This window comes from Echinops telfairi, unplaced genomic scaffold (assembly GCF_000313985.2).
Source record: "Echinops telfairi isolate 266 unplaced genomic scaffold, ASM31398v2 ScPeMD7_7457;HRSCAF=8495, whole genome shotgun sequence".
Taxonomy (NCBI): Eukaryota; Metazoa; Chordata; class Mammalia; order Afrosoricida; family Tenrecidae; genus Echinops; species Echinops telfairi.
In genome coordinates this window covers 31,525,377-31,538,130 of record NW_022111357.1, presented here as the reverse complement: position 1 = coordinate 31,538,130, position 12,754 = coordinate 31,525,377, and the positions used below count along the sequence as shown (strand labels likewise).

The 12,754-nt window shown below is 50.6% G+C and overlaps 1 protein-coding gene across 3 annotated transcripts in view; it reads left to right on the top strand.

Moving 5' to 3' along the window:
• The window catches only part of PRDM2 (PR/SET domain 2), an 88,475-nt gene extending 77,275 nt beyond the window's left edge, over nucleotides 1–11,200 (top strand). For 2 of the 3 annotated variants that reach the window (XM_045298797.1, XM_045298799.1), the window contains 2 exons: nucleotides 2,155–6,637; nucleotides 9,600–11,200. In XM_045298797.1, the coding sequence (XP_045154732.1) occupies nucleotides 2,155–6,637; nucleotides 9,600–9,612 (4,496 nt within the window). In that variant the 3' untranslated portion in view covers nucleotides 9,613–11,200. Of the gene's footprint in view, nucleotides 1–2,154; nucleotides 6,638–8,315 lie in introns of all 3 variants that reach the window. The other variant, XM_045298798.1, reaches the window with a different exon arrangement.
• The last annotated feature ends 1,554 nt before the right edge of the window (nucleotides 11,201–12,754 follow it).

The window sequence follows — 12,754 nt, the reverse complement described above, 5'->3', positions numbered from 1 at the left end:
TGGGAAATTCCTTAGAACCCTTAAGTAAGGAAGACTGCCTTGCATTTGCAGAGCTTGGAACACGTGAGCTTTTTGGTCCTTCCTTCTCCCCTCTATCTAGGTATCTGAGCCCTGGTGGTGGTGGTGTGGTTATGCACTGAGCTGCGGTCCGATTGGTCAACAGTTTGAAAGCACCAGCAGCTCCAAGGGAGAAAGACTGGGCTTTCTATTCCCATTAAACAGTTAAAGGCTGGTGTGTGTGTGTGTGTGTGTGTGTCTCTGTCTGTCTGTCTCTCTCTCTCTAGGCAGGTTACCAGGACTTTTAATGAAACTGGGAAAAAATTACCCAACTCCCTGCCATGGAATCAATTCTGACTCATTGCGACCCCAGAGGACGGGGTAGAACTGCCCCTTTGGGTCTCCGGCACTGTAATGCTTATGGGACTAGAAAGCCCTGTGTTCTCCAAAGACTTTTAACACACTTCTCTGTCCATCCATGTCTCTGGAGCAGTTGCACTCAGCATGGCCCTTGAATATAAGGCCGTTCATAATAATATTCCTGTTAAAAGTTGTCACCCCTTCTCTGTGTCGGTCAGAGGAAAGGCCAAAGCCCTGCAAGGTCCTCTGTGAGCCAGCTGGCTGCTGGACCCCTCTGGTACCTGCTCCCTCCCCGCCTCCCACACTGGGGAGCCTTACTCTTTCTGCTCTCCACACCTAACACTCTCCTCACTTCTGGCATAGTGGGTCTGCATTGGTGGCCAATTAACTGTAGGGATCAGCATTTCAAAGCCCCAGTCTCTGAGGGAAAACCTGAGGCTTTCTGCTCCTGTAAAGGTTTACAGCCTCGGAAACACAGAAGCAGTTCTGTTCTGATAGGTCCCCTCTGAGTCAGAATCCAGCTGATGGCAGTGAGCTGTGGCTTGGCTTCCGCTGCTCAGAGGTGTCTGCCGTCTACTTCAGCCTGGGCCCAGAGACCAGAGGTGACTTTGGGGTTTGACTTTCCAGGTCTGTTGCTGAGGGGCTCCTGAGCATCTCTAAAGTTTATTTCACATGAAACAATGCCTGTTACTTAATTTTGGAAAACATTCCAGCTTCTCCATCATTTTAATCAGGAAGGATGGAGTGGATCATTCCATTCCAGTCAGGATGGACTACTATGAATCTAAGCTGGTAATATTGTAGCAATTTCCTTGTTTCATTTTGGAATCAAATTCACAACTAATTTCCTAAAATTTGATATCAGCTACTCCAGCCCCATTGGAGGAACTGCATTTTTAAGAGGTTTTTATATGCAAGGACTCTTCAAACATGGTGGAAAATGTGGAATTAAAAATAATAATTTTTTTGCGAAGCCCCTTGTGCGTATGGCTGTCAGATCCTTGGTGGTATGGTGGTCATGCCTTGGGCTGCTAACCCTAACTAAGACCAGCAGTTATAAACCACCGGCCACTCTTCTGGAGAAAAGGAGGACTTCCCGCTGCCGTGGTTACAGTCTTGGAAACCCACGGGGCAGTTCATCTTGCCCTGAAGGGTCGCTATGAGTCAGCATAGACTGGATGACAGTGAGTTTGTTTTGTGGTTAAACTCAAGAAGGGCCGCCACTCCTGGTGGGATTGCTGTCTCTGGTTCAGGTGTGTCTGCTGGCTGCCCGCAGTGCTTCCTGGTGCACAGGAGGAGCACTAGACACGCTCCTTTCCTGAGCGAGTGCCGAGCAGAAGTGGTTTCATTTTCATTTCTGCTTTGCACCATAGAAAGTGGAAGGTTTTTTATTGTCAATAAGAATCTCTTTTACCAAAACTCGAAACCAAACTCCTTGTATGGATTGTTCTAAGAGCTGTAAGAGCCCCCATAAAATTATTTATAAAAACACAACATAAACCAAAACTCCTTGCTGCCGCGTTGATTCTGACTCACAAGAATACTGTAGGACAGGGTAGAACTTACCCCCCCTCCCTCCACTCCCCACCGTGTTTCTGAGGCTGTAAATCTTTACAGGAGAAGTAAAGACCTCATCTTTTCTCACAACAAGATTTGAACCCCTGACCTTGTGGTTAGCAGCCCAACTTGTAACCCACCATCTGCCAGAGAATTGGCCTTACACATTTCCCATGTTCACAGCGATCATTTGAATCTGCAGCATGAATCACTGCCATGCCTCTGCCTCTGCTTTGCTAGGTCCTAAAGACGAGGACGAGAAGCCCTCAGACGCGGCAGCTGAGCCAGCCGAGGCGCTTCAGGTGGAGGAGGAGGCGTGTCCGGACGTGCTTCCAGAAGGAACTGCCCCGTCCCCAGCCTGCGAGCTACAAGCTGAGCCAGATGAGAAGCCAGAAGCCACAAATAGTGAGGTGAATGAATTGGAGGAAGAGGAAGAAGAAGAAGAGGAGGATGAGGATGATGAGTTGGAAGACGATGGGGAGGAAGACACTGACTTGCCAAATGAGGGCTCTCTGAAAGAAGAGCCAGAAATACAGTGTGATGAAAAGCTGGATGATTTATTAGAAGAACCAAAAACTACTTTGAAAGAAAATTTGGAAGACTCTCCCGAGGTAACACCTGTAACCCTGACCCCTAAAACTAAAGGAGAACCCAATGGCGATGTATTTGACACATTCATGTTTCCATGTCAGCACTGTGAGCGGAAGTTTACAACCAAACAGGGCCTTGAACGTCACATGCACATCCACATGTCTACAGTCAATCATGCATTCAAATGCAAGTACTGTGGGAAAGCCTTTGGCACCCAGATTAACCGGAGGCGGCATGAGCGGCGTCACGAGGCAGGGCTGAAGCGAAAACCCAGCCTAACACTACAGCCATCCGAAGACCTTGCTGAAGGCAAACCCTCTGGAGAGAATGTGACTCCCCAAGGTGAGTCCAATCCTCTCACCCTTGGGCAAGACTGTGTGGCTTTGAATTCCGAGAGAGCGTCCCAAGAAGCAGTGAGCCCTTCCACTGTGGGAGAGAATGGGGAAGTTAAGGAACTGCACCCGTGCAAATACTGCAAGAAGGTTTTCGGGACGCATACTAACATGAGGCGGCACCAGCGCAGAGTGCATGAGCGTCACCTGATCCCCAAAGGTGTGCGGCGAAAAGGAGGCCTAGAAGAGCCCCAGCCCCCAGCAGAGCAGGCGCAGCCCCCCCAGAATGTCTACGTCCCGAGCACAGAGCCCGAGGAGGAAGGGGAAGCAGACGATGTGTATATCATGGATGTTTCTAGCAATATCTCTGAAAACCTCAACTACTACATAGACGGTAAAATCCAGACTAATAGCAGCACTAGTACCTGTGATGTGATTGAGATGGAGTCTAACTCGGCTGACTTGTACAGCATCAACTGCCTGCTCACTCCGGTGACGGTGGAAATTACGCAGAACTTAGAACCCTCTCAGGCCCCTGTAACAGAGGACCTCCCCAAAGAGCCTGCCAGCGGCACAAGCAGTGAGTCCAAGAAGCGGAGAACGGCCAGCCCGCCTCTGTTGCCCAAAATTAAAGCCGAAACGGATTCGGATCCCATCGCACCCTCGTGCTCCTTAAACCTGCCGCTTAGCATATCAGCTACCGAAGCGGTATCCTTTCACAAGGAGAAAAGTGTGTATTTGTCATCCAAACTCAAGCAGCTGCTTCAAACTCAAGAAAAATTAACGCTTCCTGCAGGAATGGTCACAACCGAGATGCCAAAACTGGGCCCTTCAGTGGCCACACCTGCCTCCATGTTACCTGTGACCTCAAGTAGGTTTAAACGGCGGACCAGCTCTCCGCCCAGCTCGCCACAACACAGCCCTGCCCTCCGAGACTTCGGGAAGCCAGGCGACGGGAAAGCTGCATGGCCCGAGGCAGTCCTGTGTTCCAAAAAACCCAAGTTAGAAAACCACAGCAACTCACCGGCCTGGAGTCTGTCTGGGCGGGATGAGAGAGAAGCCGGGAGCCCCCCAGGCTTGGATGAGTATAAAATCGCTAAAGAGTGGGCCTCCAGCTCTGCGTTCAGTAGCGTGTGCAACCAGCAGCCCCTAGATCTGTCCAGCGGCGTCAAGCAGAAAACCGAGGGCCTGGGCAAGACTCCCATGCAATGGGAATCTGTGCTAGATCTTAGCGTGCACAAAAAGCCCTGTGGTGACTCTGAAGGCAGAGAGTTGAAAGAGAACCACACACTGCAGCCGACCGGTAGCACCACAAAGAAGAAGAAGCCAACCACCTGCATGCTGCAGAAGGTTCTTCTCAACGAGTACAACGGCACCGAGTTGCCTGTGGAAAATACTACAGATGTGGTGGCCAGGAGCCCAAGTCCTTGTAAATCCCTTGAGCCCCAGCCAGATCCTGACCTGGGCCCCGACTCTAGTTCATCTGCTTTGACTGCACAGTCGCCACCCGACGTTTCTCCTTCATCGCCCACCCTGCAGGCTGCTGCTCTTTGTTCTGCTCAGCTGCCGCCCCTTTTGGTCCCCACAAATCCCTCTTCTCCTCCACCCTGTCCTCCGGTCCTAACTGTCGCCACACCCCCACCTCCACTCCTCCCTACTCTCCCCCTGCCTCTGCCAGCCCCTTCTTCCGATGCTTCTCCTCGCCCATGCCCCTCTCCTCTCTCCACGGCCGCCACACAGTCCCCACTTCCCATTCTTTCCCCGACAGTGTCTCCCTCTCCCTCTCCTATCCCCTCGGTGGAGCCACTCATGTCTGCAGCGTCTCCTGGGCCTCCCACACTTTCTTCCTCCTCCTCTTCCTCATCATCCTTCTCTTCCTCTTCCTCCTCCTCATCCCCTTCTCCACCCCCTCTCTCAGCGGTGTCATCTGTTGTCTCCTCTGGGGATAATCTGGAAGCTTCTCTCCCCATGATAGCCTTCAAGCAGGAAGAGTTGGAGAGTGAAGAGCCAAAGCCCCGGGAAGAGCCCCAGTCGTCAGGCAAGCAGGAGACCGTGCAGGAAACATTCAACAAAAGTTTTGTGTGCAATGTCTGTGAATCACCTTTTCTATCCATTAAAGACCTAACCAAACATCTATCTGTTCATGCAGAAGATTGGCCCTTCAAATGTGAATTCTGCGTGCAGCTCTTTAAGGATAAGACCAATTTGTCAGAGCATCGCTTTTTGCTCCACGGAGTTGGGAATATCTTTGTGTGCTCTGTTTGTAAAAAGGAATTTGCGTTTCTGTGCAATTTGCAGCAGCACCAGCGAGATCTTCACCCAGACAAGGTGTGCACACACCACGAGCTTGCGAGTGGGACTCTCCGGCCCCAGAACTTCACAGACCCCAGCAAGGCCCGTGCGGAGCACATGCAGAGCTTGCCAGAAGACCCTTCCGAAGCAACTAAGGAGGAGGAGGAGGAGGAGGTCAACGATTCCTCTGAAGAGCTGTATACAACCATAAAGATAATGGCTTCTGGAATAAAGACGAAAGACCCAGATGTGCGATTGGGTCTCAACCAGCATTACCCAAGCTTTAAGCCACCTCCGTTTCAGTACCATCACCGAAACCCTATGGGCATTGGGGTGACGGCCACCAATTTCACCACCCACAACATCCCACAGACGTTTACCACTGCCATCCGCTGCACCAAGTGTGGGAAAGGTGTGGACAACATGCCCGAACTACACAAACACATCCTGGCATGTGCATCGGCCAGTGACAAGAAGCGGTACACCCCCAAGAAGAACCCAGTTCCCCTGAAGCAGACGGTGCAACCCAGAAATGGGGTGGTGGTGGTGGAGAACCCTGGGAAGAACGCCTTCAGGCGCATGGGGCAGCCCAAAAGGCTGAACTTCAGTGTCGAGCTCAGTAAGATGTCAACCAATAAGCTGAAGTTGAACGCCTTGAAGAAGAAAAACCAGCTAGTGCAGAAGGCGATCCTGCAGAAAACCAAGGCTGCCAAGCAGAAGGCTGACCTCAGGAGCACGTCCGAGCCGTCTTCCCACATCTGCCCGTACTGCAACAGGGAGTTCACGTACATCGGGAGCCTGAACAAGCACGCTGCCTTCAGCTGTCCCAAAAAACCCCTTTCTCCTTCCAAAAAAAGAGCTTCCCACTCTTCCAAGAAAGGTGGACACTGTTCGCCTGCAAGCAGCGACAAGAGCAGCAGCAGCAACCACCACCGCCGGCGGACGGCGGACGCCGAGATTAAGATGCAGAGCACGCCGACCCCTCTGGGCAAGACCCGTGCTCGCAGCACCGGCCCCACACCCGTCCCCTTGCCCTCCTCGTCCTTCAGGGCCAAGCAGAATGTCAAGTTTGTGTCTTCGGTGAAGTCCAAAAAACCAAACTCCACCTCCTCCTCTTCTGCCTCCTTCTCTGCCTCCTCCTCCTCTTCCTCCTCTTCCTCATCCTCTTCCTCCTCCTCTTCCTCCTCCCTAAGGAACTCCAGCCCAATAAGAGTGGCCAAAATGCCACATGTCGAGGGGAAGAAGCCCAAAGCTGTGGCCAAGCACCACCCTGCGCAACTGGCCAGCAAAGTGTCCCGGAGCCCACATCGCGTCCAGAAGAGCAGAACCTCGCTGCCGAGCAAGGTTGCTGTGGCTAGCAAGAAAAGAACAGACCGGTTCATTGTCAAGTCTCGGGAGCGGAGCGGGGGCCCAGTCACTCGCAGCCTACAGCTGGCCGCTGCCGCTGCTGACCCAAGTGAAAGCAGGAGAGAGGACGGCAGTGCCAAGCAGGAGCTCAAGGACTTCAGGTAAGCTGTCTCCTCCAGGGCTGAGAGCTAGGGGGCAGGATGGGCTTGCCCAGGGGCAGTGTAACCTGGTAATTCTTCCTGTGTGGGTTTGCTATCAGCATGTCAAAGGCAGTAGCTGCCACGCATGTGGGCGTCCCCAAGGGTTGACACTCTGGAGGTTCTAGCAGCACGTAAATCGCTCTAATTCCAGCTAAGAACTCACACAGCGGGCATCGGCTGTGAATGGAATTTGAAACCACCAGTGCCCCTCTGAGAAAGATAAAATCCTTTCCATTGCCAGTGCCCTGCCTCTCCCACCTCATCGTCACCTGCCTCGTTTCCTGATCGTGGTGAGGCACCAAGGTGGTTAGGAGCCCCCCGTGTTACAACCTTGTTCTGTGCCTCTGTGCCAGTCGCAAAGTGGCCCTAGTCACAAGAGTGTCCTCTTTCACTGCCAGTACTTTCTTGTTCACATTGGCCACACTGGTTGAAAGAAAGCACCATGGTACTGCCTGCCTCTAGCCACAGGTCTACAGACAAGGCCCCCCCCCCCCCCAATCCATAGATAAGACAAGAGGGGGAGAGCAGAGAGACCGCAACCTTGGTATGTTAGCTACCTTGGGCAGTGCCTCGGATTCCCCGGTTAGCCTTGGGTTTGAGGTGTTTTTACTGCTGTGCTCCATCTAGGGTCCCACATTAAGGTCTGCTTTTAGTGAGAGGTTATTTAAATCTGGCACTGGCTTCTCAAACTGTCTTACGTTTGCTTAGTCAGAGTCTATATGCATTCTCGGAATGCCAGCCATTTCCTGAGGAATGCCTGCAGCTCCACCAGAGAGAGAATTTCTCCACGATACTTTCAGGTCTTGTCTGCCCGACGGCAGACTTTATTTTAGTATATGACAAGCCTTGGGTGTTGTGAACACATGAGAACTCTAGGGTTCACTGTGGAGGGAGATCAACAAGGCTTTCTAAGAGGCAGTTCTATCCTGCCCTATAGGGTCCCTTTGAGTCAGGATAGACTGAGTGGGAGTGAGCTGTTGGGTTGAGTGAGGGCTACCCAGAAGAGGGCCTGAGTGCTCGGACTTCCTGCTGTCTGTCTCTCGCGCCCCCTGGGTCCGGCTTAGGTCTGGAAGCTGTTGTGCCTGAGAGCCCAGGCCCAAGGGTGATGTGGACGAGACTCTTCAGCCAAGACCTAACTCAGCAGTTTACTGTAGGAATGTGCAGTAACGCTGCTTCCTACCTGTACAAGATGTTCAGTTACTTTGTTGTTCCCCAGCATCTGGTCTCTGGCAAGCTGAGCCCTGTTCACCATCCTCTGAGCTGGCATCCTGTCCTGTAGTCCTTTACTTGGGCACCTATTTGTCCTTACCAGGCCTGCCATCCAGATGTTCCATGCCCATAGGGCATCTCCCTCATGCTAATTTAGCTTGCTCTGTGTCACTTGGGGTCTCTGATAGTACCTTGAAGGAATCCCTTCAAAGTGGAGTCACTGTGAAAGGGTGAAGGGTGTTTAATTAACCTCTTAGCAACGCAGTGTTGTTTGAAGAACCCTCAGGACAGCCAAGGAGCAAAGAGCCTAATTAAAGTTCCTTTGCTCTGGTCTGCTCCTGTTCAGTTTACTCATTGTACTTTGAGAGTTGGCCTGAGGGGAGCAGGGGAGCTGCAGCTAAGGCAACATTGGTATTGTTCTGATTGGTAGGTGATGCTCAAGCCTCCTTTCCTGCAACCCGACCCCGGGGAACTGGGCGGCAGACACATCGCAGATGAGTGGACGGCAGAGGGGCCCACTTACCAACCCATCAAGTTCTGAAGTGTTTTGGGATTCAAAACACTCGTGTCCAACAGGAAATGGGGTTTTGAAGATCTGGGCCAGCAGTAGGCGTTTCCTTCCGAGTGCCCAAGCACACTTAGTGCCCAGCCAGCGCCATGGCTTAGGCCTCAGCCTCAGTGCGCCACTGGCACAGGAATGTGGTTTTAAGTGCAATCTTCAATCCCGTGCAGTATCTTTCTACTCCACTATGTTTTATTTAGGGAAGATTTTATTCAGGAAGCAAGCCCTCGCTCACATGTTCAGAAACACATGCTTTCAAAAGATCTGTTCCCAGAGGTCCTGCTGTACTTCCCCCTGCGCCCCAAGCACTTCCTCAGAACAGGCAGCACATCCCTTTCCTTCCCTTCAATCCAGTCTCTGCCCGCCCTCTCCAACAGCGCTCAGGACTTTTACAACCGAGTGCCAGCTCAGGATCCCAGTGTGCACTTGCAGTCGACCAGGTGAATGACTGCAGCCAGAGCCTGCTGTTGGACTCTTAGTGACTCGCTAGCTGGCCATTTCCTAAAGCACAAGCCGTTTGGGTAAATCGGTGAAACAGGCATGTGCGCCAAATCCTTTTTCTAGGACAAAGTCTCCAGGAAATCGGGCGTCCCGCCCACCCACCTGTCAGGTTCTCTCAAGAACAGTGGCTCTGTGTTAGGGAGGCGCCAAGATGTACCCTCCAGAGCCTGCCGGCTTGTGCCTGGTACTGCCCGGAGGTCTGCTGCTGAGCCCTGCCTCTTGTCCTGCTCGCCGCCTCCTAAGTAAAGTGCTCATCAGTTCCTGAATGCTCCGTTTTAAGCATTGTTTGCTTGTGTGATGGGTTATCAATACTGGGGTCCCTCTTGCAGCCAATCAAGAAAACGAAAACCCAAGGGCTCAGAATGAAGTGCAGACCAAGTTTTCTCATTGACTTAAGAATTGACCCAGAACAAATACAGTGATGGTGATTCCCCAGGTGTCCATCTCTGTTTCCCCTTCCCAGTTCAGACCTCCTCCCAGTGTGTGTCCTTTGTGTATGAGGCAAAGGTCCCCAAGTACCTTCAGAGTCCCTTATGTCACTATCTTAATAACATGTGTTTGTCTTATTGGTCTATTCACTTTCTTTAACATGCTCAGTTCATGTAAGGTTCTATTATGTTGTCATTTATCTTCAGTTTTCTTATTTTCTAGGAACTTCCTGTAGAAAAGCCCCCAAAACAAAACAAACCTAAATTGACTAAATAACGATTATTGCATGCTCAACTTAGGATAAGCACTACGACAAAGGATATGAAATCTACCAAGCTTGCAAGACCAGTTGAAGCTGACTCACAAATCCTAGCACCCATCTGATTGCCGGCAGGCTTCTTACTACCCTGGGTGGTCAGTGCCCACTACCCCCTCCCCCGCCCCCGCCCCCCCCAAAGCTGGGCTCCTGGGAGACTGGGATCCATTGAGGAGGGCCAGCGGTGAGCTAGATGATCTGGCTCCTCACCAGACTGGGAACTCCGCTCCATGTGGGCCCTTGCTTTTGGTACACAATAGAGAAAAGAATGATCTGAAGACAACCTTGCACAGCCAGCTGCTCCCTGTTTTATCGGTAGTTCGTGGTAGATGTCAGGGACGGCACTCATTTTAAAATGCTTTGGTCTCACACCAGCTCTTGACATGGTTCTTTTACATGAACTGTAGACAAGAGACACAGTGAGCTTATCCCCCTCCCCCCCTTTTTTTCTTTTTTATTACAAGCAGATTGCCAGCATAATGGAGAGGAAACCAGATTGGATATGAACTTTTTTATGTCTCTCCAAGTGTCACGATTATCTATCCAAGTGGAGATTATCCTCTCAGTTTATTATCTGGCAGTAATTTATAACTACCATATTATCAGTTACTGTGGAGCAGCATCAGTGTACAGGACGGCCCCTGGGCCTGTGTAGATGTATGTGTACACGTAAATACAGATGCACTGTGTATCAGGTTTTACACTTGATCTCTAATTGATGAAAAACAACAGATTGGCCTCTTTCCTCAGTTTCATTTCTCCTTGCAGTCACCTGCCTCCCCTACCCCCAAATTAATGATTGAGTTGGTGGAAAACAGCTAGGTTTTTATTCATATCATTTTTTTGGTTTTGTTTTGGTTTTTTTTCAACTTTCAAAAGTAATCTACCTCTTACAACTTGTAGTTTAATATTTGTTCGGTGAATTTGTGCCACTTTAACCCTTTCACTATCATTCCCATTTTGTTACATTTCTGTTATGGGGACTTTATGTTGGAATATTGTATAAAGCATTTGTAGCAGTTTAAAAATAAAATATTTAAAATTATTTAAATTTGTTTTGGACGCTTCAATTGTATTATATGTGATTTACATTTTACATAAAAGTCATTTGTTTTGAGTTGTTAATCTTGGAGTGTTGATACTGTATTGGTTTGCTGTTGGTTATTTTATTGTTGGAGAGTGATATAAGACTATTCAATTGAAAACATTAAAACCGACCATTTGACTTACGAAAGGGGTTGTCCGTTGATTGAACCATTAGAGCCTTCACAGAAAGAGAGGGATGAAGTGTAGCTAGACAAGGTCAGAGTGGTGTTTGCCATTCCCCCCCTTCTAGCATGGAATGAGTCGTTGGAGCTTGTCAGAGGTATTAAAAAAGAACTACCCCCCCCCCAAAAAAAAAAAAAAAAGATTTTTATGCTGTTGCTAGCAAGCACTTGAAAAAATGGGGGAATTCCAGTGATACATTTTTAAAATAATTGTAACCAATAAAAAACACTTTCCTAAACCCTTGTGGAAGGACTGCATTTTGTGCCTAACTGACTGGGGTGGCGGCGTGTGTGTACTCAGGCCAGCCAGCACTGTGTGCAGCCTGCCTCTGCAGGTTTAAGAGCAGTGCTCTAGCTGCATGGTGGCTGCTGCTTCCACCTCCTCCTGTTTGCCATTCACTGTGATTTGTTGATTTAAATTGCTCTGTCCATCAGGGGTTAGGTGTGTGGTGGTACCATGTGGACTTAACGTGGGTAAGCGTGAAAGCATTTCATCTGTGGGGTCTCCGCTTCCTCTGCTTGCTGACAGCTTGTGGATTGCTTATTTTTCGGATCCGTGCACTAAGGCAGAGAGAACATTTGCACTGAGGCTGACTACATGCACTTGCTGCTTTCTGGAGTACAACTGGTTGATGGTTAGTGGTATTTGGTCCCAGTGCTGTGTGTGGCGTTCCTCCGAGAGGGTGGGCGGGTGGGCAGGGGGCAAACTCCCCTTGGCCGAAGTGACCAAGGAGTGGATTAGAGAGGCTCAGAGGGCGGCGGGTGGGTGGGAAGAGAGGAGAGGTTGATGGGTTTCCAGTGGCCTTTCAGCATTGGCAGTTCTCAGGGTTGTATTGAGGGGCCCTGTGAGGAAGCTAGTGACGGGGTGACAAGGGGGTCTTGTCTGTGAGAGCTGATGTCCATCCGAGCCCATCTGCTGGCCCTACCTCTAGCCAGTCAACAGGCATGAGACGAGTCCCCTCCACTCCCTAGCATTGGGGTGGTTCAGCCTGGGGAAGTATTTTGCCTGCAGATCTGAGTTAGCTGTCTGCACAGAGTGGAGTGTTGCCCGGTGTCCTCACTAGACAGCAGAGATGGGCTTAAGCGTGCCCCAGGTTCCATAGGACTCCAAATGAGCTCTCGGGGGTGGGGGGGTGGGGGTGGGGGAGCAGTGCTGCAGAAGGTTGGTGGGAAAATTCTATTCTAATTCCACCTTTCTGTGAACTTTCTGAAGGCCCCTCATATTTCTTGAGGGAATCCCAGAGAAATCACTCCACCCGAAAGGAACTATCTGACACTGCCGGTTGTACTCCTGAGAGGGGTGGGTGGGTGGGTGGTGTGAATCACTGCAACCTTCTGTCCCTGTGGGAGAAGGACGGGCTTTCCGCTCCTGTGAAGAGCTGCCGTCTAGGAAACTCAGGGCCTTTCTGCCCTGCCGCCGTGGTTTCGGTTTATTTCCCTGTTAGGGGTTTGTAGCCTGGCTCCTTTAGGCTGATTTGGTAAAAACACAGACAAGCAAGGCTGTTCATAGAATCAATTTAGTGAGCACGTACAAGATGAGGGGACATTTCCCCTGGTCCTTTAAATAACATTTTTCCATGAGCATTTTGAACCCCCTCCTGTGCCACCTGTGTGCAGGGGACCCGTAGTGGAGTCACTGGATCCAAACCTTAGCATCTGAGTCTATGTGTTTTGTGGTCCCCCCCCACACACACACACCTTTTTAACTTCTTATTTGAAAACTCCGCACGTTTTCTCCACTCCCCAAAGGCTAGGTGGTCAAGAAGATGCTTCTAGCTTAAGTCTGAAAGCTG